The 27,523-nt window shown below is 32.5% G+C and overlaps 1 protein-coding gene across 7 annotated transcripts in view; it reads left to right on the top strand.

Moving 5' to 3' along the window:
* LOC144969081 (calcium-transporting ATPase sarcoplasmic/endoplasmic reticulum type-like) overlaps positions 1-19,309 on the top strand; it is a 90,136-nt gene extending 70,827 nt beyond the window's left edge. For 2 of the 7 annotated variants that reach the window (XM_078908109.1, XM_078908107.1), the window contains exons 27-28: positions 8,912-8,966; positions 14,920-19,309. In XM_078908109.1, coding sequence (XP_078764235.1) covers positions 8,912-8,922 — 11 coding nt within the window. In that variant the 3' untranslated portion in view covers positions 8,923-8,966; positions 14,920-19,309. Of the gene's footprint in view, positions 1-620; positions 700-2,072; positions 6,213-8,911; positions 8,967-14,919 lie in introns of those variants that run through there. The other 5 variants (XM_078908103.1, XM_078908102.1, XM_078908106.1 and 2 more) reach the window with 3 other exon arrangements.
* The last annotated feature ends 8,214 nt before the right edge of the window (positions 19,310-27,523 follow it).

Genomic DNA, 27,523 nt, shown 5'->3' with positions numbered 1-27,523 from the left:
GTATGTGTGTGGAATTTAGATTCATTTTAAGCTTAGCTTAGCATTTTATTTTTCTATTTTTATTTTCCTTTTTTAATCTTTTTTCTCTCTTTTATTTTAATTTCCTTTATTGATTAACTGCTATTTTGTCACATCTGAAAACAAGGCACATAGTTTAATGGGAGCGATCTATATTCAGGTTTCTGTCCAACCAAGTCATCAATCACATGATTTGTTGCTGTCCAACGATTGGATATTTCGTAACAAATGTAAACACGCTGCTTTGTTTCTGAAAGTTGTAAACATACCCATGTGTCAAGCTGAACAAAATGTCAAGCTGAACAAAACAACCAATTGTAATGTTAGATATTTGAAAAGCTATGAACACTTTTCACTATGTAGGTCACTTTGAGCACATTTTGCAGTGTGACCAATGGCCTCGAGCACATGGAACGGTAATATAGATCATCCCCATTCTAGTCACTGTAGGCAAAATTATTAACATTATTTGTGTATATTTAATTTTGGCATCTAACAAACAAGTGTGATTTCTTCCTCCTCCTCTCCCCACCCCATCTCCATTCATGTCTTTATTTGGTGCATACTTCTCCATTGTCCTGTTCCTCGGTTTGGACAAATAGTGTGGCCCCATATTTTTATCGAAAAGCCATTACTGAAGCGAGAAGCAATGTTTGAATGGCAGTGAAACTTTCAGGAGTCGTAGGTTTTTATTTTGACTGTTAGAATTATTTAATTTGTTTTTGGTCAGCTGTTTTGCCTTTACTTCAAATTAAAAAAAAATAATTTATCATTTCTGTTGTTTGTTTCCGTTTCCTTTTATAAAAATTTCTGTTCATATTATATATAGATACGGGTAGAAATTATAGAAAATCAAAACAAAAAAATATATATAAAAAATAATTTCTTATATTTGGTTGTTAAAAAACAATTTCCTTATTTTGAAAAAAAATCATTTATTTCCCTGTTTGTTTTCCTGTTACAAATTCATCTCCCCCTTCATATTTATTTATGCTTTTTTCATTATCATATAAAGGCAATACCAGTAACCTTTGTTTATCCATCCATATAATTATCATAACAACATTTCTAGTAGCCTTTTTGTTCCTTATGTACTTACAATGTATAAAGGGCACACATTTTTATAGTGTTTCCATTCATTTATCTATTCGTCTAAAAACATGTAACATCTCGTTCATCACACTTTTCTTTGAAAAAATTACCTTTGGTCATAGGCTGAAATAAGCAAAGCCTTTGATTTATTTAAATTCATAGCAAAAGCTATCACGATTGTGTATAATTAGTAAATCGTTTTCAACATTGTACCACCACTTAGCTGTTTATTTTGAAATATTTATTTAGTTATTTATTTCCTTTAGTATGTTTTGTTGGTTTTTGGTTTTGCTTATGGTTGGTTGCTTTTGTTTTTAAAGCATTTCTTACATTTTATGTTACCATAATATAATTGATTTCATTAGAGGGCATTCCACTTTCCAATAAACAGCTTTTGGCCATTGTCATCATATGTAGAATGACTTTTTTTTTCTCTCTCTTTCTCTCCAAAGTCTGTAAAATAGAGAAGTAAAACAACATTTTTTTGACTGAATGAAAAGTGATCTGAGATTTCGCCTTTCTATTTAAAATTTATTTGAAGAAAAGCATTTTGCTCCACAAGTTAAATCTTTTTTTAGATATTATGCTTGTCTTTAGTAATTGTCTTCATATTTTAAGTTTTGGTTTTTTCCGTTGTTTCATAGATTTTGATTTTTAGGATGTTATTTAGATTGTTTTTTAGGCATGAATTAATCGTCTAAAATATCATTGGTAAAAACTTTTTATAAATTATTTTATTACAAATCTTATTCATCATAAAAGTTTCAAACTCAGATAAAAATATACAAGTTCTTTGCAAGTGTTTTTAAAAAATGCCTTATTTTCAAAATATTATATCCAAATCGGAGAAGTCAAAATTCATAGGTCTAATGAAGTTAAAACTTTACTAAATAATTTTTCTTTAGTTTTCTTTCAAGGTATCTGCTTATGCAATCATCTAATGACAATTTCTGGTTTTCCAGCCAACAAACCCTTGTGGTGACACTGGTCCTCCCGTCATCCCCTCCCTAGTGTGTGTGTCTCATGAATGTCCTCTAAGATGTGAAAAAGCGAAGCACAAAGCGGTCCCTCCCTTCCAAATAGGATGGTTAAGATTTCTCAGATATGTTTTTTTAAAAATAAAGATGGCAGCTCCCTAGCAAATATCCATCTGAAATAATTCAACAGCAATGCTACCACAGCATCACATCTACTCTCGGTTGAGGTTTAAAAATGTTTTAATCATAATGCGATTTCATTGGCTGGCCCATTCTAAACTTTCTCATTAAAAGATATTTTTTTTTTTTTTAGAATTTTTGATATATATGTTTATTATCGCTCTCACAGCGTTTTTTTTGGGTTTTTTAAACGATTTATTGGAACCAAAAAGATTTCATAGAAAACACTAGGTTAATTGTAGCTGTGGTCTGAATTAAACAAAAGGGAATAAAACAGTTCTAAAACAACAAAATATTTAACAAGGAACGTTTAAGTTTAAGCCTCAAATCCTCCCTCAACCAATTACTAAAACGATATTTAATGGTAATAGAATTAGTAAATTCCAGGTTTTAATTAAAATATTGTTTTTGTTGTTGGCTGAGGAAATCCTTGTTAGATAATTTGCCCCGTATTAGAAACTGTTATATTCATTTCTGTTGAATATACAGGTGGTTGTTGCCTAATAACCCATCTCTTTGGTAACATTACCAGGCTATTAATCCGTGACCCTGGAGTGCTGGGGTGGCGGTTGTTTATACGGAAGAAAGGAAAGTTTTGCTCTTTTTCTGAATAAGATTTCTTTGCTATGTGAGGATCAAATTTTTAAGTTTCTTTATTTTTGTTTTGTTCTTGATATTGGGGTTGGGAGGGTTCTTCTCCATTTTGAATTCTTTAACTGACTAGTGGAAATTAGTTTATTTAGGCTACACCTCTCCCCTCCCTCCCTCCCACACACAGACACACACACACAGAAACACAGAAACACGCGCTTCAAGCAAAAAGACACTTTTCTCTCTTGACCATTTGATAGCTTATCATGTACAACCCTGTATGAAATGTCTATCAGTGATTTTATCTGGTGTAATTTATTGGAATCAGAGACACAGTGCAAATACTTCTTGCATATCTCAATGACAGGCAAAGAAACAGGATATTAGAGGGGTGTTTTAATAGAAAAAAAATCTGTTACACGAGAGTCGCCTGCTGTTGAGAGAAGTGGGCCATAACAAGATGGGTTATTAGGCAATGATCACTGTTTTAGTATTTCCAATTGAAATTGTTATCTCCTTGTGATGACCATTGTACTGACTGCCATCATTGTCATGTTTTCTTTTTCTTTTTTTTTTTAATGGTATTTAAAAAAATTTTGGTTGTTTTTGGGGGGTTTTTTTTATAATGACTAATGAGGGTTTAGTCATCATATATAAATGAGATCAGATCATCATTGCCATCCCTGCAATTTCATTATATACAGCAAAGTTAACGAAAAGATTTGGACTGTCAAATGACTGAAAAAATCTGGGTGAATGCAGCAGCTTCAGTAAATAGGACACAAAATACACTTCTTCAAGGCTTCATTGGCTTAATCCCGTCATAGTCAACAACAGAAAAATAATCAGCAATGTTTACTCAACCTTTGACTAGGGAGTGGAATTTTGATGTAGCCGTTGGGGCATCATGTCCTTGCCACGCAGTACCAGTTACTGTTGTCCTGGTGTAATTAGAAACAGATAAATAAATAATGTGGAAAATTGTGTTTGAAAGAAATTTATTCCGAGTTAACATGGGTAGGTGGAGGGGGGGGGGGAGACAATATATACAACTGTTTTAGTTGTTGAAATGTAGATGATTGCCAATGTCACTTGTGACTTGCCACACTTAAGCACCTTTCTTGTGTTCTCTTTTTTTGTTGGGGGGGGGGGGGAAGAATGATAATTATGGACAGTTATTATTATTACAGTTGATGTTATTTTATTTTTGTTCTTGGCTTAATGAGATGGGTTTAAGACTACACGGTCCCTTTTTAGTGTATTTTGTAAAGCTGCTAAATTCATTTATTTTTTTTTTCTCAGTACTAATATCAGCATGTCCTATAGAGTATACCCATCATCAGTTTGTCTTCCCTTTCAGTCTTGCTGCCAATACACACAGCTTGGCATTCTCCACTAACTCTCATATTTTCCTTTAAACGGTTCTCAACTGTACTTCAAACAACCTTCCCAGCCATTATTATTGTTTGTTTGGTTTTTTTTGGAATGGTCATTCTTTGAGTAAAAATGTTAATAAAAAGAGAAGTAGAAATAAGATCACACCCACATTGTGTAAACCTCTCACCCCCTTTTTTTAGTCTTTAAAAAGCAGTATATTCCACACAATAAAATTGGCATTATTAGTCCAATTTTTTTATTAATTTTTTTTTTTAAATCAATGATATTGGTATATTTATTAATTTAATTTTGTTTTCATTGTCTAGTATTCCACTTAGAGAATTTATCAACCACACTCAATTCATTAACTCTCTCTCTCTCTCTCTCTCTCTCTCTCTCTCTCTCTCTCTCTCTCTCTCTCTCTCTCTCTCTCTCTCCTCCTTCTTCTCTCTCCTCCCTCTCTCTCTCTCTCTCTCTCTCTCTCTCTCTCTCTCTCTCTCCTCTTCTCTCTCTCCCTTTCTATCTCTCTCTCACTATCTCTCTCTATCTCTCTCTCTCTCTCACTCTCTCTCTCTCTCTCTCTCTATCTCTCTCTCTCTCTCTCTCCTCCCACCCCCTCTCGTTTCACCCATAAGCAAAGCAGAGAATCATAATTATAATAATTTCCATGTTCTTTCCATGTACTTTATTATTGTGTACATATTTATTGTTAAATACAAGAGAGAGATAAACTTATTGAATCAACTATCTATCTTTCAAGTTCTGGTTACCTAGTTCCACAATCTTTGGTTTTTTTTCTTCTCTTTTTATTTCATAATGATGTGTCATTGTATTCAAGTATTCAGACTGTACATGTCCTATCCTATCTTGTTTCTTTTTCCACTTATCTGGTTTTTAACTTTTAAGAACATTTCATTCTGTGTTAAGAAAAAAATTATATACATATGTATGAATTATTTTTTTTTTGGTTAATAACTACAAACAAAAGAATACAATTCATCATTGTTTTAACTTATAAATGATTTGCTGTGAATGTATCAGACTGAATAATAGAAAAAGGTATGCGCGTGTGTGTTATTTCTTTTTTTTTTTTTTTAACATTCCTGTAAATGCTGCCAGACTTGTTGGTGCATGTTGGACTCAGCACCTGCTTATTGTTTTTAATTTCCCCTCTCACCGCCTTACAATTAACGCTCATATAAATCTTATTTTTACAGGCGAAATACCAAATTTGTCAACATCCAAATAACTGCCTATAATAATGATCAATATAGATTTAATGGAGTGTAGAATGCATGCGTTTCTTCAAGTTATCCCATTTTCCTTGTTATTTTTTTTGTTTTTGTTATAAAACTTTTGATAATGTTTCAAGAATCTTTTGAAATATATCCTGAGCTGATTTATTCCCCTTGCCTTTCTGATCAAAAGTTTTGTTCCTGGATATTATTATTACTTTATTGTACATTTCGGAGAAATTACAAAAATAATTAAAGGAATTAATTGGGTATGGTTTTGATTTCAAGACATTTTCAAAGTTCATTTTCATTGACAGTGTAATTATTTTTACAATGCGATGACAAGCGACATCAAGGGATGTAGCACTTAAAATTCTTGTCCATGAATCCGAATATTAAAATACGGAAAAGACATTTTTTAAACATTTGATGTCCAACATGAATCAATGAAATTCAGCATGAGTTAGATGATGTGGTAAATGTGTGACTGTGTGAGCCAGAATACTTCTATGAAACATTTTAATTTATTCATTCATTCATTGTACAATTTACCTTTGTGTGTATGGATCAGAAGGAAAGGAAAGAAGTACACAATGTGTGTATTTGGTTCAAGGAGAGAAAGCAAGAGAAAGTTTGTTTTGTTTTTCTTAATTTATTTTCAAAATTTTGAAAGGTTTTAGTATTTTTTTTTTCTTTTGTGCGCAATTTTAATATAATAATAATTGGAAGAAATAAATCTCAACTCATTCGTTGTCTTATTAATTTCCCATTTGTCTTCTAACTTGTGAGAAAATGACCCTGAAGATTATTTTGTATTCAAAGACTCACCGATTGTGGAGCATGCAGCCATATAATATAAAAGTGAGAAACAACCAACGCTGATTACTTACAAGATTGAATCTTAGTCAGTAGATTCCCATCACTACCCACTAACTTTTCAGCTAAAGTGTTGAGTGTTACATTTTTGACTGTCTTGCGAGACCGTTGGGAATATTAACTCGATTGGGTCACCAATGTTATTTCATTTCATCGACTTGGCACCTATTATTATCATCAAGGAGGGAGGTACATACTGCGTCTTCTATCCACTTATATCTGTTATCCAACATGCTTTCTGTCTTTGTCTTGGAATGAGATTATTTGGTTTTGCCCTGGCCCTGGCCGGGTTCCTAGCTGGGAGGGAAACAGTCAAATGCATAGTTATTGTTTTGGGAGATGATATTTTTTTTCCTTTTTAATCATCTCTCTATGTATTGTTATATTTGTTATGTTTAATGTATAATGTAAGCATGTGAGTGCATTCCTCTTAGTGGGGGCCGTGCTTGTGTCCAGATGAGACTTATTGGTGATCTCAAACTGAGTACATTGATGGTACGCTCTTGGAATCTACATCTAATCCCTATTTGTTCCCAGTTCCCCTTTGTCTTACTTTTTCTTGGATGCTTCAATTGTAATTCTAGAACTTTTTACTATCCCATTTTCTTTCTTTTTACTGGCGCTGATTTAACCTAAATGTGCTGCAAGCGCCGTAAAACCCTTGAAAACAAACTTTCGGGACTTCCGAAAAATGATCCTCATCTTATCAAAAACTCATTTTAATCTATTGATATTTGAAGGACGAGTTTTCTGGCCAAATTTTGTTGTTTTTTCCAAAAGTACAGCATGAGCAGTGCACTACATGGCACTCAGTGTGTTTGGGAGAATTGGGATTGTTCTTCAAAGCATAGACTGCCCAAATTTATAGTGGTAATTTACATAAGTTCTGCAGCTTGGTTTGAAATACAGTAGATTCTTTCTATGAATCTGAATGTCTTGCTTTGTCTAGTTCTGCCCGGGAGGTGATTATTGGTTCCTGGTTGATTAGAAAGATCGACTTTAAATTCTTCTTCAAAGAGGGAAATGGACAACTGGTCTCAGATTCTCTTTTACTAGAAGATGGGGAGATGGAAGTACTATCTTCCTGCTGGATGAGGGCTGGCTCTTATTTTTCCTGTCCTGCTTTGGGTCTTTTAGTGGAAGACAGATTAATTTTTTTTCTTGTGAGAGATGATATTTTTCATCCTTTTTTTTTTTACTGCTCTCCAAAGCGGGACCTCTGAGTGGTCTATTAGATAAGATTGCTCTTCTGATCTTCTTTACCCTGTTTGAAAAAAAATCACTTGTGTCTTACTTTTTCTGTGGCAAGTTGCCATAAATAGTTGTCCACTTCCATGTGATATCTGCATTTCGAAGATAACAAAGTAAAAACAAATGGACGGGTTCAAAATATATATGCCTATGCAGACAGACCCGATGCAGGACATTTCATGATATCATCACAATATTATATTATACTCAACACTTCATCATGATGGCGACTGACATAGATCACAACCTTTATTATACTGAGTTGATAAAGGTTCACCCCCTTCCCCCTCCACTCCACCGATAGTCTATAGAGACTTGTCAAACTCCGCTTATCCAGTTGTCAATAATAGATCAACTACCACTACAACACGAGTCGTTTGAGATTGTTTGCAAAGCATGGTGAGTGTGTGAGTGCAGCCGATTGGTGAGTCCATTTGTCTTTTATTTAACACTTCCTCCTTTGATGTTTGGTTTCTTTCAGTTTTGCTTGGTTTCAGGTTTAGGAAATCCCTATTTTGTCCTTATTTATACCATCACTCATACTGTGAAACGAGTTGACTTTGCCATAATGGGTGATTTTCATAGCTTGAAATACATGTAATAATTTGACATGTATTGCTTGCAAAATGATTTTAAGTTAATGTTTTGTTTTGTCAAGTTTATTTTGTAAAATAAAAATATATCTTGTGTTAGTTTCAAGAGAGTCAGCCTAAAGGCAATCATCACCTCGTTTTACTTACCGTTTTTTTTATTTCATGCTACGATTGTTGAGCAGTACATAAGGTATGCATGTTATGTATATCTTATGTACCATATAATCCATATGTGTTTCTTATAAGTTGTCGTGCTGAGCCATTTTTACCAAAATCAACTAACCGTTACTACTGCTTGTCTTGCAAATCCAAAGTGTATTGTGAACGACCATCGTGTGATAATAGGATTAATGTCATTTAATCATTAATTGCTATGAAAGACATGTAAATCAAACAATTTAAACGACTCTCGTCTTGGCAAAAACTGTCAAATCTGGGGCTTCGCGAGGTATTATTTCCAATTTGTCAGTTTGAAGAGATGAAAAGCATAACATAATAAACCAAATGAATTCAATATTATTCTTTTTTCTTCTCTGCAAATTTGCCTTTTTTAAAATGTCAAAGTCGACCTTTACATTTCTATAATGGGAAAGGTTGATATAGCACAAATGGTCACTTTTACAATGCAGGTTGTTGTTTTTTTCTATTTAATCTCCATTCTATTTTGTGGTCAATACCCAAATCGTTTTGTTTGTTTTTTTTTCTTCATATAAACACACAGTAACAGACTAGAAGATCACGACCATCACACTGTCAATCATTTCATCAACAAAGGAGTAAGACAGGCACATGACATGAAGATATTATATTGTATAGTCGCATATTATAACTATATATTTCTAGAATTATGTTTTTTTTTTTTCTGTTTGTTTTCTTTAATTCTTGGCTGCATTTTTAATGTATTTTTATTTTATTCAATGATTCTTTCGCTTCTCTCAGTTCTGAGTTTTTATTTTCTCGCCATAAAATGACATAACACACATAGTTCAGTTTCTGTACAAATCCTTATTTCATGTGCCTGCCTCATTATGCTTTCTTTGATATTTATATTTATTTATGTACTTCACAATCTTTCCAAATTTAACCACGAAGGATTCGAACTCTTTGTCTCTTCCAATCTAGGATTAGGAGCTGATTTTTTAATCGTGTTAATTTTTAGATATATTATGGATACATTGAAAAATTAACTTGATTGCATTACGTAGCATTGATTTTTCAACACACATTCTGCTGATCCTCGTTGCTGGACTCCGTGTGTTGTGATTGTACACATTTTCTTGCTTCTCCCAGAATTTATCAATACACTTTTAAAAGCATTCAGTTTTGACACAAAGAACTCTATAGGGAATGAGATTAGCGGAAGAGTAGCCGTCCCTAGATTGGACGTCACCCATAGTCTGTGACGTCACCGGTGGAAAAGTTATTAGAGAGAGAACGTCATGTTGGTTGTGCGCATGCGTCTCTCGTCCTCGCGGAAACAAGTCAACTATATGCTCCAAAAATTAGGATATTAATTTCAACTTTTTTTTTTCCTCGCTTAACTGAATTTTGGTTTATTTTTTAGATCCAAAGCTGGATTAAGTTTTAAAAATATCATTTTTTAAATGGGAGAATCAGTACTGATATTCAATTATCTTTGGTATGACTGATTAGATGAACGTTGATATTTCCCTTTTGTTGTAATGCAGACATCAATAAGAGTTTTTAATATACTTAACAATACAAATTGGGTTACTGAGACAAATTGTTAGAATACTTAAAGTGCCTGCCGTTATGGCTACAGACCTGCCACTCGTACAGACTTAACATGGTAAAATTATTGAGGGTTTAAATTTGGTATAATTCACATGTTATTCCCCTCCAGATCCAATCTTTTAAACCAAAATTTCAAAGGAAAAAATTGTTTGACTCTCTCGAGTTCACCCTCATTGAAAATCGAACAAATTTGTTCGATTTTCCATGCATATGAACTCGAGAGTTGAAAGATATTTAATCTATAACATTTAAAAGGGATAATTCATAAAGACATGAGTAAAAATCAGGTGTTTTAGGCCTATATGGAATTCTGTTTTTAAAAAATCGGATTTGAAAAATAAAATGTACGAAACATTATTTTTTACTCGTGGCAAGTCTGTGAATGCTTGTAATTTTATATTTGATACTTTTGTTTATTAGAATTAATTTGGCTTGTACAATATAATATTCTCAATCATGGCCCACTGTCTCCATCAATTTACACAAGTGAAATAATTTTATTGAGATTTATTGTGATTTCTTGAATGTGCAAAAAATCAAACTTAATCAATTTGATCACTTATCTCACTCAATCCTAGAGATTTTTGCTACTTTTCAAAATTGGAAAAAATGTATTAAAAAAGAGCATGTACATAGATAGTTTTATTCAACTACCATTAACCTGTAAAAATTAAAAAAACATTAGCTTGGATACAACGCCTATAATTTGTCTCATAAAAATGAAATAAAAATAGGCACGGGGTAAAAGAAATCAGGGTAAACTACGAATATAGTCGGTGTTAGGGTTGAGTGAGGTAAACTTTAGATTCAAATTTCACCATTTGGTTTATCCAAAAATAATACAGTGGAATCTACATAAAGAGAACACATTTAAAATCAACTTCTGCTTAATGTCAACATCTCTTGTTGGTCCCAGATTTCCTGTTCTTTAAGTGTATTTCACGGATTATGGATAAACTCAACCAATCTTTCGGTGTTGACTTTATCAGGATTCCACTGTATTACTAGATTGAGACAATTGGGTTACAACGTTGCATGAACACTAATACTATGATTTGTCAATCAGCTAAGGGCATAATACTATTATGGCTTTCATATAAAAATAAGAGGAACAAAGATACTTTATGCCTCTCTGGCAAGCTGTTATCACTTATGAGAATTTTGTTAAACTTAACTTACGGTTTGTTTTCAAATATTATGGTTAGAGAAAAAACAAAACAAAAACAAAAAACTAACATTTAATCAAATAAATTTAGGAAGCAATAATATTATTTGATTACAAGCGGATCTGATCAAGGAAAAACAGCCCTAACACGGTAGAACTTGGAAAGTAACAGACCATTATGCCAACAAAAGGGAGGAAAGGGGGTTGCATGTGTGCTGAATAAGTTGTTCATAATACCGATTTAAGGCCTTGATTAATTTAAGGTCACATTCTGAGCAGAATCTCTAATGTCAAGGACATGAGAATAAGTTTATAGAAGAAGAATTTTACCAACTAAAGTTTGGAGGTTAGCACATCTAGAATGACAATAATTTGTTAATGTTAATTAAAAGGGGAAAAACAAAATTTTGCTTTGTTTTTTGGTTAATCGAGATTTCATATTTCCACTGTACATCCAGGAAGCAATTTTCCATAAGAACACACATACTTTAGTTGTGGTATATATATGTTCAAATTTTGATAGGAGACTAAATTACATGTCTTACAAATATTTTTGTATGATTTAGGATTTCTACGTATAATATTGAAAGTTGGGATGTTAAACTGCAGTGTGAATACTTTATTTTTCCCCATGGCCGAATGACAAATCATTTTATTAAATTCTTATTCTTAGACATCTTGCTATCTTGATCATATGAAATAACCTTAATCACTCTCGCTTCTCAGATTTTACTTTTAATAAATCTTTATGAAAAATTATTTTATTCAATGTTGTCTTAAGAATTGTTGTTGTTTCTTTTGTTTAATGACTAATTCATTTTTCCATCCAAGATGAATTTAATATAAATCAGTAAAAAATAATGTACGCAGTAATAGATTAATAAATCTAATTTAATTCACAACTTCAATATTTCAAAAACATGAAAAATTTATATTTTATTTAAGTTGTAAATATATTTACTTTCTGGCATGTAGAAATAATTTAAATTTTGGACATTTCATTATTTTACTCACAAAATATTGTGACAAGACAAAACTTACTCTTCAAGCCAAGCTATCTTAACTCATTCAGGGTTAATCTCTAAATATCTTTTTTAAAGTTCTACATTTCCATTACTTTTGTAATGTTATCTGAAAAAGGGACATACAGTGGAATCAGCATAAAATCAACACTCTGTAAGTGATCTCTCCTCGTTGGTTCCAAATGTGTTTTTCGTTAACTAAGTGTGTTTAATCGTGGCCTTCGTAAAGTTATGGCCTGATACTGACCAAAAAATTACGTCAAAATGCCAGTCTTTTGCCACAAAAGAAAAATCGTGAGTTGTATTCAATAGTTCAACTAATGAAATAACTTGTTTCCATGAGCTCTACTAACTACAACTCACTAGGCTGTGCAAAAACCAAATAATGACGTCAAACTGCCAGTCTTTTGGATTTTAGTATCAGTATCAGGCTATAACATAACGATGGCTACGGTTTTATGATACTAGATAAATCAACCCTTGCTTAAAGTCTTCCTTGTCCAGCGATGTTGACTTAATCAGGATTCCACTGTAAAATTCATTCACTTTGATTAAGTATTCAAATTAATTGGACACAGAGTACTTTTAATCTAATTTGTACATGTTGTCATAATGTATTCATACTTACAATGTGAAATATAAAACAAAAATGACAATACCCTCTCACCTCTTAAAATGCTCTCTATTTGACTGGTTTTTGCTGCCTTCCTTCCGTGTGAACATCATTGACTGAAAACCTTTGATCCTCCTGCCCACCTTATCCGACGTGGTCATTCTGTCACACTATCACTCCACCCACCATCCCATCCATCCACCCACCCACCCATACATCCATCCCCATCCATTTATCAGGCAATGGCATAAGTTGACGATGCATTCTAATTTCCCTTTGGAGTTTCAAGTGAGTGATTTCCTTAATAATAAAAGTGTAAGCTTCCAAAATATTGTCATAACATTAATGATTAATGTTATAGGTGACTGGGAAGAAACCTGAATGTAAGCCGAGGTGGAAATTTCCCACTATTCAAAGATAAATTTTCCTTTAAATGAAATATACGACATACATATTTTGATCTGAAAAGTTGTTAAAATATTGAGGCAAATGGCTTGTAAACCATACGTTGTTTGACATCAAATATTCACAATATTTCAAGGGAGTTTTGTTATGTTTCCAGATTGCTTTTGAAAGTGTGACTTCCTATTTCCACCCGAATATCTATGAACAAAAAAAAATAATAATAATAATAATAATAATAATAATAATGATACAATAATAATATTAGTAAATAGAAAATCACCTCTGAACCGTTTGATAAATTGACCGATCAATGTCAAGAATTGGCTATGGACAAGATCTAGTGAATGAAGCTGTTTTTGATTGGTCAAATTCTAGTCACCTATAACTAAAATGTAATCAAAATATGTCTCACAGCATAATCAAATTGCTAGGAACTATTTCTTTTTGAATTTGAAAAAAACAATATAAAAATTGGAAAAGGTAAACCCTCAACATTTCTTATGGTAACATTCCTTGGAACGTTGAAGAATACCATTCTATGATTGCAACCAGCTGGCTATGAGACCTATTTATAGGCCTGCCAATCCCTAGCTTGTTTCTCAGTAGATTTGGCCATTTTAAAATGTCTATTAACAACCTTGTAAATTATCATTTTAATATGTCACTACTTTACAGCTACCAGGACAACTGAATTTACAAACCTACAAGCTTTGATGAGTTGGGTGTTAATCATTAAGTATTAATGATCGGATAAATTATCATCCTTTTCCTTTCGCCTCTCACAACAATGTAAAACAAAATTAGTTAGAAAAGATTCCAGGTTGTGTCCAAACAAAAAGGAAATAAAAGTGTGATGACTGATCTTGATCAATTTTTCTATTTATTTTTTTATCTCTGTTCAAAAATTGAGCATGAGCTGTGGATATGGATCATATCCTCTAATGACTTTGGAAAGGAAATAAAAGCCCCCCCCCCCCCCCCCACCCTCCCCCATTTTTAGGACACTGACAATGAAATTTCATTTTTAAAAGCTTGTTATGGAGCTTGAGTTAGATTTGGCAGGTCTAGTGCTATGAACTATTTTATATTTTTCATTATATTTTTACTCCCCAGGAAATATTTAAAATATATAATTTACATAATAATAATAATAATAGTATGATATATATCTTGATTAATAAGGATAATAATCATATCCATATTGAATAATAGATTGATTAAAATCTGACGTAGAGCTATTATAAAATGTGATGGCTCTTTCTCCTCCAGCACTCCCATCAATTCTTCTGCAAAAGTCCATTTGATGACGAATACATGTAATAGGACCTATGGATAGAGATGTATTAGATATGATTGTCTTTTTATTAGATCCTCAGGTCATTTGAGTAGAGATTTTAATTTCGATAAGATCAAATGGCTATTTAAAGAATATACTAACCATTCTCCTTGTGATTTACTGGTGGTTCTAGTCCTAGATGTTTGCAAATTCTTTAAAAAATCTTTTACCCCATAGTAGGAATGTGATGTTCAATTTCAAATCGTGCATTGTTTTGGAATAAATTAGCCATCTGTTATTATTGATTCTCTCTTGAAATCATTTTTGATTCCATTTTCAGCAATATCAACGTCTTGACCAGCATGCAACACCGATACCCTGTTTATTATCCTTTTTAAAAAAATCACATTATCTTAAGAATATACCTAGAATATAAGATAACTCCACATTTTTTCCCTAGTCTTTCTATTTTCCTTTTTGATTATTCTTTCAGACTATCCAGGTTTCTTCTGATCAATCAAAAATCATCACCACATCCACCACCCTCACCATCTACTTCAGCACCGCCAAAAAAAAAAAAAAAAAAAAAAATCAAAATCAAAAAGAGCTGCTGTTTCTGCTGCACTGCTAAAGATTGTTGCCAATCCTGTTCCCAATACTGCTGCTGCTGCTGCTGCTGTTAGAATGCATGTCCTTCGTCATGACTTAAGAAGAAGATGAGGAAAGAATTACTTTTTGTATCGGTGATTGTGGGTTTTGTGTCCCTATTACAGCAATCATGATATTATTTTCGACTATATTGTATAAAAGATTATTACAAACGTTTATGAATGATGATTTTCACCCTTCGTCAATGGTGTATGAATAAATTAGTTTATATATATTATGTTTTTTTTGTATTGTGTATTTGAGGGTTTCAAATAGCATTATGTTTGTTTTAGTGTATACTGCCTAATTGCTAGATTTTATGTGAGGAGCAGTTCTTTTATATTTTTTCTTTTTCTGACTTTCAAGTACTAGTGTTTTAAAATCATGAGCATTATATGGCTTTTGCATTTTATTTTTTTTTTTCGTGTGGGTGAATTTTTGTGACTGATTTATTAGGTTCAACTTATTATAATTGCGATGCAATTTAAAGTTGATTCCAATTTCTTTAAAGTTTGTGTAGAAATCTTTTCCTTGCTTCAATGTCGTACCTTTTTTATGCACATCTCAGCAACAAAAGTGCATAGAGCATTTGTTTAAGGCAATTATGAACAGTAGTATGATTTGGTTTAGATGGTTTGCATTTTGAGTAAATTTTTCTCATTGCATTTTCAAAGAGTGCACATATCATTTAATGATAAGCAATTCTCTGCTTCTGATTTAAAAAATTTTGAAAAAATTTTGTAGTCTTATTCAAGAGACATAAGGAGTTAAAAGTTATGGACCAGGTTATTGAAAAACTGAGATTGAAAAAATATGATGTATTAATTTTTACATTGGTCAAAAGAAAAAAAAAAAAGCAAGAATTTAAAAAAATAATTTTTAAGCACCAAAATAAAGTTTTCTAAGATGTCTCTTGAATTCACCCTAGATTTAGCATCTTCATCTACATTGTTCAAAATTTTCGGATGATATCATTTTATGTCAGTCAAAGCTTGATATTATTTGAGGTTCCATTTCTATCTGCATCGTGTTCCGTTGCTGAAAGTTTACCAGAAAGAGAATGAGAATAATTAAGATAAATAATTTACACAGGTTTGTTTTTGACATGAGAAGTGACAACAAAATCAACCAGGTTTCTTTTTTTTTTGTAAATTGGTATATAGAAATGGTTCTTGCTTTTGCATTGAAGTAAAAGAAAAGAAATCTCATTCCACATCGGAACATAGAAATTTATATCTGAAGACTGGTGTATTATAGAAGGGATTTGAAACATTTCTGTTTCAAATTTGTTTGAGAAGTTGTGTACAAAAATATGAATGTCTAGAATGTTTGGATCGAGATGTGTAGTTAAAAGGGTTTGTATTTGTATACTTGTTTCAACACGGAAATTTGATTCCTTTGTCTAGTTTTATGATTAAGAGTATGAATCGTTGAGAGTTACATGTGTATTTGTTAAGATGGCTTTGCTTCTCTTCTTCTTATGTCAAACATTGTGACAAAATGGTGTAGATATTTTAATGTTCCTGTTTAAACGAAGAAAGAGATATTTTTTTTTGGTTTATTTTTAATTCTCCCTAATCTTCCTCCTCAAATCTTTCTCTTCATGTTACCTTCCTACTGAATATCTGTCCAGTTTTCCTCCAGTGATACAACCTGAAATCATTCATCCATTTTATAAAATACATCATTTTGTCTGTCAAGCAAATTATTTCTGATACAAATGCACCAAAAGAATTATGAAACAGTGTATTTATCATGCTGTTGATATATACATCTAATGGGAGACAGACGTTTTCTGATAGAATGGTGTGAAAACCATTTCCTCCTTGTTACCAAAACTGCAGTATACACTGTCTCTATGTAAAAAGAAGGGCAATTGTTCTTCTGATCCAAATATAAGGAATTTGAGATTTTCCCCTAAAAATCCTCTCCCTGAAGAAGGACCTGGTTGATCCTATACATTCTACAGTGGATAGATGATGCTATCTTAGTAGGAAAACCACAAAGTGGAACACATACCATATTTATATCTGCTGCAAAATGTAATCAGATGAAGGAATAGCATGCTGGCAAGTATGTCCACAAGATACGGTCAGAAGAGACAACTATCATACAACTGTAGAGATGCCCATAAGACGCTGGTCAGATGACAGACTCAGTCTGACTGAGTCGGTTTATATAAGAGGAAAAATAAGAAGTGTATTTTGGCAGGTGTGGCCACGATTGACACATTCGAAGATCAAATTTTCATGGTGGCTGAACTACTGCCAAGCCAAGCCGATGACAAATCAAGGCGGTGGCTTTAATGTTGCTTACATTTATAACCAAAGGCTATTGCTACAGTTGTATCACCAATTGGTTTTGTGCTCATTGTTATAGTCATGTTGAAATATTACATTTATCATGTTCTAAGAATATTATGTAATGAAAGCAAGCTGTAAAACTGAAGTGAAATGGAAGAAATGTTTTTATTTTGTTTTTCTAAGAGTGAGAAAGAAATTTTAATATTTATACTTTCTTTTTCTATAGTAAGCTCAAAATGGCATAGAAAGTTCACTCATTGTATAAATAATTTCAATAAGATAGCTATTGCTTCTAAAATTCTAAAACAATTCTACTTAAATATAAACATTTTAACAAATTTCAGTTTCCATATGAAAGTCAGTTGAGAACGGTATTGTCATGTAAGGTGTGCAATTTTTGCTAGTATTTCAAGTGTTTCTGACTGAAATTGAAAGGATGTGAGAATGTTGAAATCTTAAATTTCATCAATAAACCATTAATGGACATTTCGATTTTTTTAAAAATAAATAAAAGCTGTAATGTGTTGTTGTTTGAAATGAAGGAGATTTTGAAAGAGAGCCGAATTGTGATGCGTGTATAAATGGGTATTTCATGTCCAACCATAGATGAGATGTCCAATTCCCTCGTTAAATGTTTCCATTCATCGTCAAAATCACCGCCCTCTCCCAGTCCCTCTTGCCTCACCCACTACCTCTGTCCCCCCCAACCCCCATTATTTCATTATGTTGCAGCAACAATACCATATCACATCAACTTTCATTCATTTTATTTATTTGTATGTATAATTGTTTGAGATAGTTTAATAACTTAAGGAAAAACATAAAACCGACAAATGATAATTCTCACCAGCTGACAAAATTTTGATAAGAATACAACATCCGTTACTGTAAGAAAATTTTTTTAAGTTACTTTTGATATTCCTATTGATTAGATAATGCCTTTAAATGATCGATCACAGCCCATGTTGTAATGTTTCATACATTCACTTTTACCATCAAGTTTTCTTAACTTCATGAGAATAAAGATCAAAACAGTGGGAAAACTGCTCAAAATAATTTTTCTCTTGTCGTTGGATTTATTACTGAGAATAAAGTAATAGATTATGTTTGAATGAATAAAATAGCATTCATTATTTTGAATTTTTGAGCAAGGGTTGAGATAAACTACCTATTCCATTAATCTCTATAGACCCATGACAAGTGATAAAGAGAAAAAAAATTATTGGTTTCTTATCAAGACTAAATTCTGTAAAATTGTGTATATTTTGTATCTTTTTATATCAGTCAACGTCATTTTTTGAATGATGTTCACTGATCACGTGAGATCAAAATACAATGTACATTTTTTAGAAATTTATTTTTTTTAAAATCAATTTGTGTGTTTGCTTTCTGTTCGTAGCAAGTAGAATATTGAAATTGTCCATCTCTTATCCCCATTTTCCATTGTAAAATCATCATGACACTTAGATTTTTTATTTTTTTTTAACGAGTTCAACAATGATATTAATAACTGTAATAACCGTAACGTTATGAGCATTTGAATTTTAAGTTAGTGACATCATATCTGTTGGATGCAACCCCCCCGCAAGTATTTTCTAAAAAGTATTAATGACAACGAATTGTGATAACTATTCCTGTGCTCTGATTGGCTGGAGAGAACACCTTGTCAAAAAAGTAGCCAATCAGATGTGTCTTTATATCTTAATTTATTTATAGGGAGTGTTGTGTGATTTCCTATTATTACCTTATTCCCAATTTATGTTTCCCGCCAACCTATAGAGGTGGTTTATTTATTTATTTTTTTTCTTTGATTTTATTTTAAGAATAAATTCAAAACATTTTCTGCTAATGTCTTTTTCATATGATATCAAACTTAGAAGATTTTTTATATGTTGTTTTAAGAGACAAATAAAATCTAGAACAGTTGTTTCACATTGCTTTAGTTTGGGGGTTTTTTTTTTGTGTGTGTTTTTTTTTTGGGTGTATTCCTCTTAGTGGGATCTTGTGCTTCTGTCCGGATGAAACATTGGTGATCTCAAACGAAGCTGTAATTCTAGAATTTGACTATCCAATTTTCTTCCTCTTTACTGGCGCTGATATAACCTAAATGGGTTGCAAGCGCCGTAAAACCCTTAAAAACAAAAACAAACATTTCTCTCTCTCTCCCACCCTCTCTCTCCCCTCTCTCTCTCTCTCTGTCCCTCTCTTTCCCCCTCTCTCTCTTTCTGTGTGTGTCTCACACACACAGGTACACTTCGAATCTGAATGTAAATTTATTGGATGCAAAAGGTCTTTGGGCTCACGAATGCAAATCTGTCGTAACAACAGAACGAAATTATGGATGTTTGGGAGGGGGGGGGGGTCATCTAAAGACAATCGTCTGATGAAAGTTTGCACACCGACGGATTGCGGCGATATGGTATGACACTCGCTTTCGGATCAAAAGGTCTTGGGTTCAAACCTTGCGTCCTTGGTACTCAGGTGTAAAATGAGTTCCTGTCGTTAACAGCATTGTCTCTGTCTGAAAAAAAATTGTAACATCACCTAACAGACACCATGTTAAGTGTTGCTGTTGACCAGGGACTCCTTGTAATGCAATTCGAGCACGTTCAGTGTATATTGCTCTATATAACAGCTCAACTTTCTTTTTATTGCTCCTGGAATCTTCTGTTCCTTATTTGATCCAGTCCCCTTCGTCTTCCTTTTTCTTTGGTGCTTTTAACTTCAGATCTACAATTTTCCTCTATCATCTTCCTGTTACTGGTGATGAAATGACCTGTAAAACAGCTCAAGCAAACAAAACAACCTTTTTCCTTTTCATTATGTAGTAGTTGGGCCCTTTTACGCAGGATCTCTGCATTTGAGATCCATATGAATACAAGAAAGAAAAACAAAAACAGATAACACTTTCATTTTCTTTGGTGTTTCTAATCTGTTAGTGTTAGACAAAAGTAAAGAATTCTCTTAAGCATTTGGAGGCATCCCGATTCTACAGCGTCGGGTGGCAGATTGTCCCAGTCTTCTTGCAGATGTTTGTTTTTGTTTTTAAGGGTTTTACGGCGCTTTCAACACATTAAGTCATTAAAGGCATCTCAGCGCCAGTTAAAAATAAGAAAATGGGATAGTAAAAAGTTCTAGAATTATAATTAAAGCACCCAAGAAAAAGTAAGACAAAGGGAATTTTTTTCAAATAGGAAAAAGATGTAGATTCCAAGACCACATTATCAAAGTACTTAGTTTGAGATCACCTAAAAGTCTAATACAGACACAAGGGCATGTCCCAACTAAAAGGGTTACACTCAATTGTTTACAAAAAATCATATATAATATGTAAACAAAACAATACCGTGCATAACAGAGAGATGATTTACAAGACAGAAAATATCATCTCCCAAAACTCTATACATTACTCTTAACTATATCCCTCCCACCTAGGGCCTAGACAAAACCAAGTAATCTCATTCCAAGACAAAGACAGAAAGCAAGTTGGAAAACATAATATAAGGGGATAGAAGACACAGTATGTACCTCCCTGCCCACTAGGAACACCACCCTGTTATTGCAGATGGAAAGAGCGGGTGTTTGTGTGTCTGTTCTTGCATGTGTGTGATGGACAATTTATTATTCTATTCCCTTGTTATTCTGGATTGGTCTGATTCATTGGGGGGGGGGGGGGGGGGGGGGGGGGGGGGGGTGACTTCAGTTTCATCGTGAATTATTTTATGGATGGTTTTTGATTTTGTCTCTCTTTCTGTGTGCGCAAAGTGCTTCCTAGCCCAAGACACTGTCACTAGTAGTAGCGTATGGCTACACCTCCAAATGTATGTCGTCAACCCAGCTGCTAAAGTCTTCCTCCGCCTAAGGATGGTTTTGTAGCCACCTTCAAGTTTACACTGTCACTGTGTCAGGCGTGAAGATCTTGTATTTCTAGAGAAGTTCACAATACGCCTGGCTGCCCTTTCTACTATGGAGCTACCACTTGTAATATAAACAATATTTGCAAGGCCTGCCTACATAGTTGTCTCTTCAAATTAATGTCTACAATCCTACAACTAAAAATATACATAGGACTTTCAAAAATAATTATTTAAGTAGGTCATTTGTTATTCTCTGAATTGTATATCCAAAGTTACAAAACACTACAAGATAGTGAACATTTTGTCAGTTAGTCACTAGTGTAGTATGCATTAAGCTGACAAGTCGGATAAATTATGTCAAAAGAAACAAAACAATTGGAACTGCTTCAAAACCCCACAGACAAGAATACAAAACTACAGAAATACTTTCTTCATTAGAACAATCTCGGAGTGGAATGGGCTGGATGAACTGGTCATCATCGTACCACACCTCAACGATTTCAAGGCCCGACTGACATGGGCCCGCGCCCAATGAGGTCGCCGCTGAAATACAACCAGAATATTGGTTTCTTCAGCGCCAACCAAACAGATACAGATACCTACAGAATTAGCCTCATCTTCTGAAGAGGCTTGAGCCGTGGATAGTCCGTTTTACTGCAGCCTTTACTTGTAAGCTATTTATAGGGAGTGAGATTAGCGGAAGAGTAGCGTCCCTTGATTGGACGTCACCTTACAGAGAGAACGTCAATTTGGTTTTGTGCATGCTTCTCTCTCGTCCTCGCTTTCGGTGAAGTGTCTCAAGCCGCTTTCACCGGAAGCGAGGACGAGAGACGCATGCGCACAACCAACATGATGTTCTCTCTCAAATAACTTTCCCGCCGGTGACGTCACAGACCATTGGTGACGTCCAATCAAGGGACGCTACTCTTCCGCTAATCTCATTCCCAATTGCAGTTTTTACCTTAATAAGATTTTAAAACAAATGTCCAGGCAGAGATGGATTCATATTGTTTAATGTATGTTTTATGAACAATCATTCAACATGAATTAAATAACTTGAACAATTTTACCATTTATAAGCTAAAGAATAATCAATTAATATATTGTTATGGAATTTCATAGAATAAATAATGAGACAATGAACAGAAGGAAAGCAAGTATAAATATCATGGATCACAAAAAGAATGCACCTCTTCAGTGAATTACCAATGATGTGCAAATTACACGCCAGCACGGTTTCCTCGAACCCAGAACCCATTGAGACATGCAGTTCGAGGAGACCGTTGTTCTAGGAAACCGAGTACACAGAGTAATAAGGACAAAATTTGGGACATTCGAATGAGTTCCAGGGTAGGCTACACAGCCTTAAAAAACATTCGGATAAAATCGTTCTTCTTTTACAAGTTGTAAAATCAATTTACTCACTATCAAATTCAGCACTGGTAATTAAAATATGAATTTAGCACAGCTTTGAAATTAACTTGAAATTATCCCAGTCTTTTTGGAGAATGTGACCAATCACATCAACGCGATATTTTGGTCGAGGCGAACCAGATGCCAAAAAAAAGGATTTTCGAGTCAAAATGGCCAGGAATGGGATTTTTTTTTCAAATGTATTTTTATTATTATTTTTAAAATAATTTTGGGTCACTTTAATAAATAATTTCTTTCATCTTAAACATAGCATTAAATCTCTCTCCAAGTTTCAAGTTTATTGGGGGTTTTTTAACCATAAATTCAATTTTTAGATTCTAAATAATCAACTCGCAATATTACCATTTTGAGGAGGTGGGCCACATAATTATATTTTCTGGTTAAATAACATATTTTAACCTCCTTTTATCTCAATGAAGGCATACATAGAGGACTTATCTATAATCGTGCAGAACATTTTCAATGTGACTCGATCTTGGCGAATTTTTAATTTTTGTCTCCAAATTAGACGTCTATGTAGGGAACTGGGAAAGGGAATAAGAAGAGAGCAATGTTTCGTGTGACATCCTTTAAAATCACAAGCGAGATTCAGAATCCAGAGGAACGATTATATTACATAATTAATTGTTAACATCCTCTACCCATATTTGGATGATATGGTTATAGTTTACCAGAATATAATATTTTTAATGCCATCTATAAAAAACAACAACAGTGTACACACATTTGTAGGTCTGATAACTTACAACCGACTGCTTTTATGGGCTTGATTTAATATTGTTTCAATGGACAACATAAAGCTACTTTGCATTGGTTTGACAGTATTTCCAAAACAACAATGAACCCATGAATACTTTGGTTGTCAGGCCTGCAAAGAAGTGCATTTTGATAAAACAACATTATTGTCTTCGTAAAATAAACCATTATACAGTTATGTTACCCATCTTCTCATACCAGTGTCAACGTGATTTGATGCTGAAAATAGAAATTATAATAAAATTTATGAAACTTTGGATAAATTAATACACTTCAAAGAGAGCAATTAATATATTTTTTCAGGGCAAAGGAGATTATTATTAAATTGCGATGGACAAAAAAAAATTCCTATTCTTCTTATTTTATCTTTAAATTCACTTTTCAGCATCGAGTTCAGCATTACTGGATTGAGGCGACTGGTCACTATTCTGGCCTGACAAGTACGAAAGACACTTATTGTTTAAAGTATTGTAATATTTACAAATGATTGATCGTTTCCTTAAAAATTTTTTGAACAGCTCATCTTAATGGATCTTAACTTACTCAAAACTTTACTGATTACTTCTTTCATGAGCTAAATCTAAAAATGGCTATTTTTAAAAAAAGAATCCTATCAAATTTGTGAAATACGAAATATATAGATGCGATTTTTAATCCATCCCATCTTTATACATCTTAATTGTATTGTGAAGTCAACTGTTTAACTGAATGTAATTGACGTTTTGAAGTTTATAGTTCACTACAATTTTTTTGTTTGAGATCAGATCATGAAATAAGCGGAGTGAGTATATTATATAATATGTGTATTTACATAGGCAAATCAAGCAATGACTTTAAAACAATTAATAATAATTATTATAATTATGATGATAAATAATATCATAAAAATAATATTCTGCCCTTCCACAAAAACAACACATACAATACTTCTTCCCGTGAGTGACAAAAATGAAATCCCCAAAATCCCAGAAAACAAACACTTAACAGCCTTCAACCATACATTTTATTTTTATTATAGTATACTAGAATTAAAAAAAAAAATATAAGATTTTTATTCGCCAAGAAATGAGTAATCAGTGGACAGTATGCATTTGTAATAATTTTTTGAAATAAATTACCAATATTACTTATGAATAAATTTCGTCCAAATAGAACTGGCTCAATTTTTAAATTTGATCAACAATACGATATGTAGGAAAAGTTAAAACACCCTGTGAGTCTCAGAGATGTTTGAAACTCATTAAAAAAAAATAAAAACTACAAGGAGTGAATTACAAATTTGATCTTTTAAATAAGACTCAATCAAATACGAATTCTAGAAATAAATTCTTATTTTATTGCAAATCCAGTATGAGTCTTGAAATATGAATTGCAAAATCATTTTAAAAAATATTTTTAATATAAATTGACAAAGGTAAGACCAGAGTAAACTGTCACAGCTGTTTATTTTATTTTTATTTTGTCAAAACTTCTCTTGTCATCTTTCAAATGCACTACTGATTACCTTCAATTGTTTCTAGAATAAAGGATTGGTTTAGACTGTATTGTAGGTTAATAAGTTATGAACTTCAACTCAGTTTTCTTAAGTTGTGACCAGTTAGACTATCACTATATCCTATGTATATATTTTTTCTGCTTGTTCACTGGTCTCTCTCTCTCTCTCTCTCTCTCTCTCTCTCTCTCTCTCTCTCTCTCTCTCTCTCTCTCTCTCTCTCTCTCTCTCTCTCTCTCTCTCTCTCTCTCTCTCTCTCTCTCTCTCTCTCCTTTACATTTTCGTCTTGGAAAGATATAATTTATAAAAAGACGGATGAAAAGGAAATGTAAAAGCATATTTTAATTTTTAATGCAGATTATGGCATTTTTCTATCTGTTTAATCTGCCACTGAATATTTTTTATGACTAAAGCAGAACAATTTAAAATGGAGGAATAACAATTTGCACTGAGTCAGAGTATCAATAATTGAATTTTATTGAATTGAAAAGAATTTGAAATTTTTTCTATCCTTTGAATTCTGATAAATATTAAATTTCCTTAAATCCATTTCTCACATTCCATTAAAACACCATTAGAACTGCTGAACAAATCAGACACAACATAATACATTATATAGAATTGCATAGATAAGCATAGGTATAAATAATATAAGTGGCAGTAGGTTGTATGTATTATCCTGTAAAACCAGAATGGGCCAACAAAACTACACAATGCAAACTAAAATAATATAGCTTTTATTATTACATTTTCATTACGTATGGATAAAAAAACACACACAAAAAATCAAACAGAAATGACGAGGCTTTTTTTATACAAAGGTATTTTAAAGCATTTGTGTTAATGTATGTTGGGCCTTCTGAATGAAATGGCTCTTTTTGTTTCTTTTTCTTGATTTCTTTTTTTATTTAAAAAAATCTTCTTTTTTTTTGCCAGTAATAATCAGTGTATATTTCATAGCGGGTTGCCATTCATATCAATCTCGTTACACTAAATTTTAAAGATAAATTCGAATTTTCTCTTCTTTGTAGCGCACGATAAGACAAATTGTGCTGTGGCACTTTTGTGGAATTGGTTGCACTAAAGCACTAAAGAGAACCACTTTAATAGGGATGAGATTGTTTATACTGATCAAATCTCATTGTCATGAGAGAAACAGTATGGTTTAGTTCGATGCAGTGTATTGTGGCTGATCATTACAAAGTCATGGCCAATAAAATGTCATGGATTGTGGTCTATACAAGGTTGAACATCAGACCTAAGACAGTGTCGTCGATCATTTTGTTACACACCTCATGAACGTAAAGATTGAAAACCAAGTAATGAAACATACACTGTCATCAGCTATTAAAATGACGTGGTTGTCAGAAAATTTGGAATCTTCTGGAATGCTGAATATATTTTTATATAAAATAAACTGTAAAGTTAACACAATTTTATGAAACTGAAATATTTGAAATATTTCTTAATGAACACATTTGTAATTTCCGTGAGGTTTGTATAGACACAAATGAAAAGATGAGGATGGCATAAATATAAGATTTTGTTTGAAAGCAAACTATGAGGAGTGTTTTGACTATGAAAAATTAAAGTGCTGAAAACGGTCGTAGCAAAAACCGTTTAAAATAAAAATGGCATTTTAGTTTTAACAAAACAAACAAACATAAAACATTGCTATTTCAGTAAAATTTCATCCATGGAATGAATTCACTTGTTGTCCATAAAATTTCGCAATAACTCTAGCCGTTGTAATCCGCTTTTATCACAAGAAAAGGGTTGATTTTATAAATGGAGTATAAATATTCCACTTGATATAAAATCAATTGAATGTAATATTTATTTTTTTTTAATCTAATCTATGTACGATAATCTCTCATTGCATTGTTATTTATGTTAAAACCAGTATCAAAATAGTCATTACAGGGAATGGGTTTTACATGGACATACATTTGAATTAAACAAGTTCATGATTAACTAAATAAATTCCATTTTCTTTTTTTTTTTCTAACAGGAAATACCAGTGTTTGCAATGTTTGTTCTTAATTTCTCTCTTTAACTCGATGTAGAAATATCTTTGTCCTCATCGAGCGAGTTGCCATTAAGAGATATTATAGTCCTGGATGAATTTCAGATAATTAAAGAATAATGCTACAGCATAATAATATGATCACAAATGAGCAGCTATAATATTGTATTTCACTTTCAACTTATAGATGTATATGCAAGATATATATATATATATATATATATATATATATATATATATATATATATATATATATATATATATATATATATATTAAAAATATAAAAAGTTCTTAAACAACGAAAAAAATATGTATGAAAATTATTATTCGTTTTTCTTTCTTTTAAACTTTTTTTTCTCACTCATCATTCATCTTCATGTAGTCAAGGAGAAATGTTTCCGTCCTCAGTTTTACTAATCATCAGTAAAAGATTGAATGGATTCTGCAAAAAGCATTATACAAAGCTGTAAATTCTTAACACATAATACCATCATAAGACAAAATGTGACAGCATATTAACGCTCAAGAGTGACTATAGCGATTGCATATTCATTCACTTCCAAATTTAACTTTTTAAAAC

This window comes from Berghia stephanieae, chromosome 3 (assembly GCF_034508935.2).
Source record: "Berghia stephanieae isolate SIO BIC M18660-M18661 chromosome 3, UCSD_Bste_1.3, whole genome shotgun sequence".
NCBI classification, from domain to species: Eukaryota; Metazoa; Mollusca; class Gastropoda; order Nudibranchia; family Aeolidiidae; genus Berghia; species Berghia stephanieae.
The sequence above is the reverse complement of the archived record's forward strand: the minus strand, read 5'-3'. Positions and strand labels throughout refer to the sequence as shown.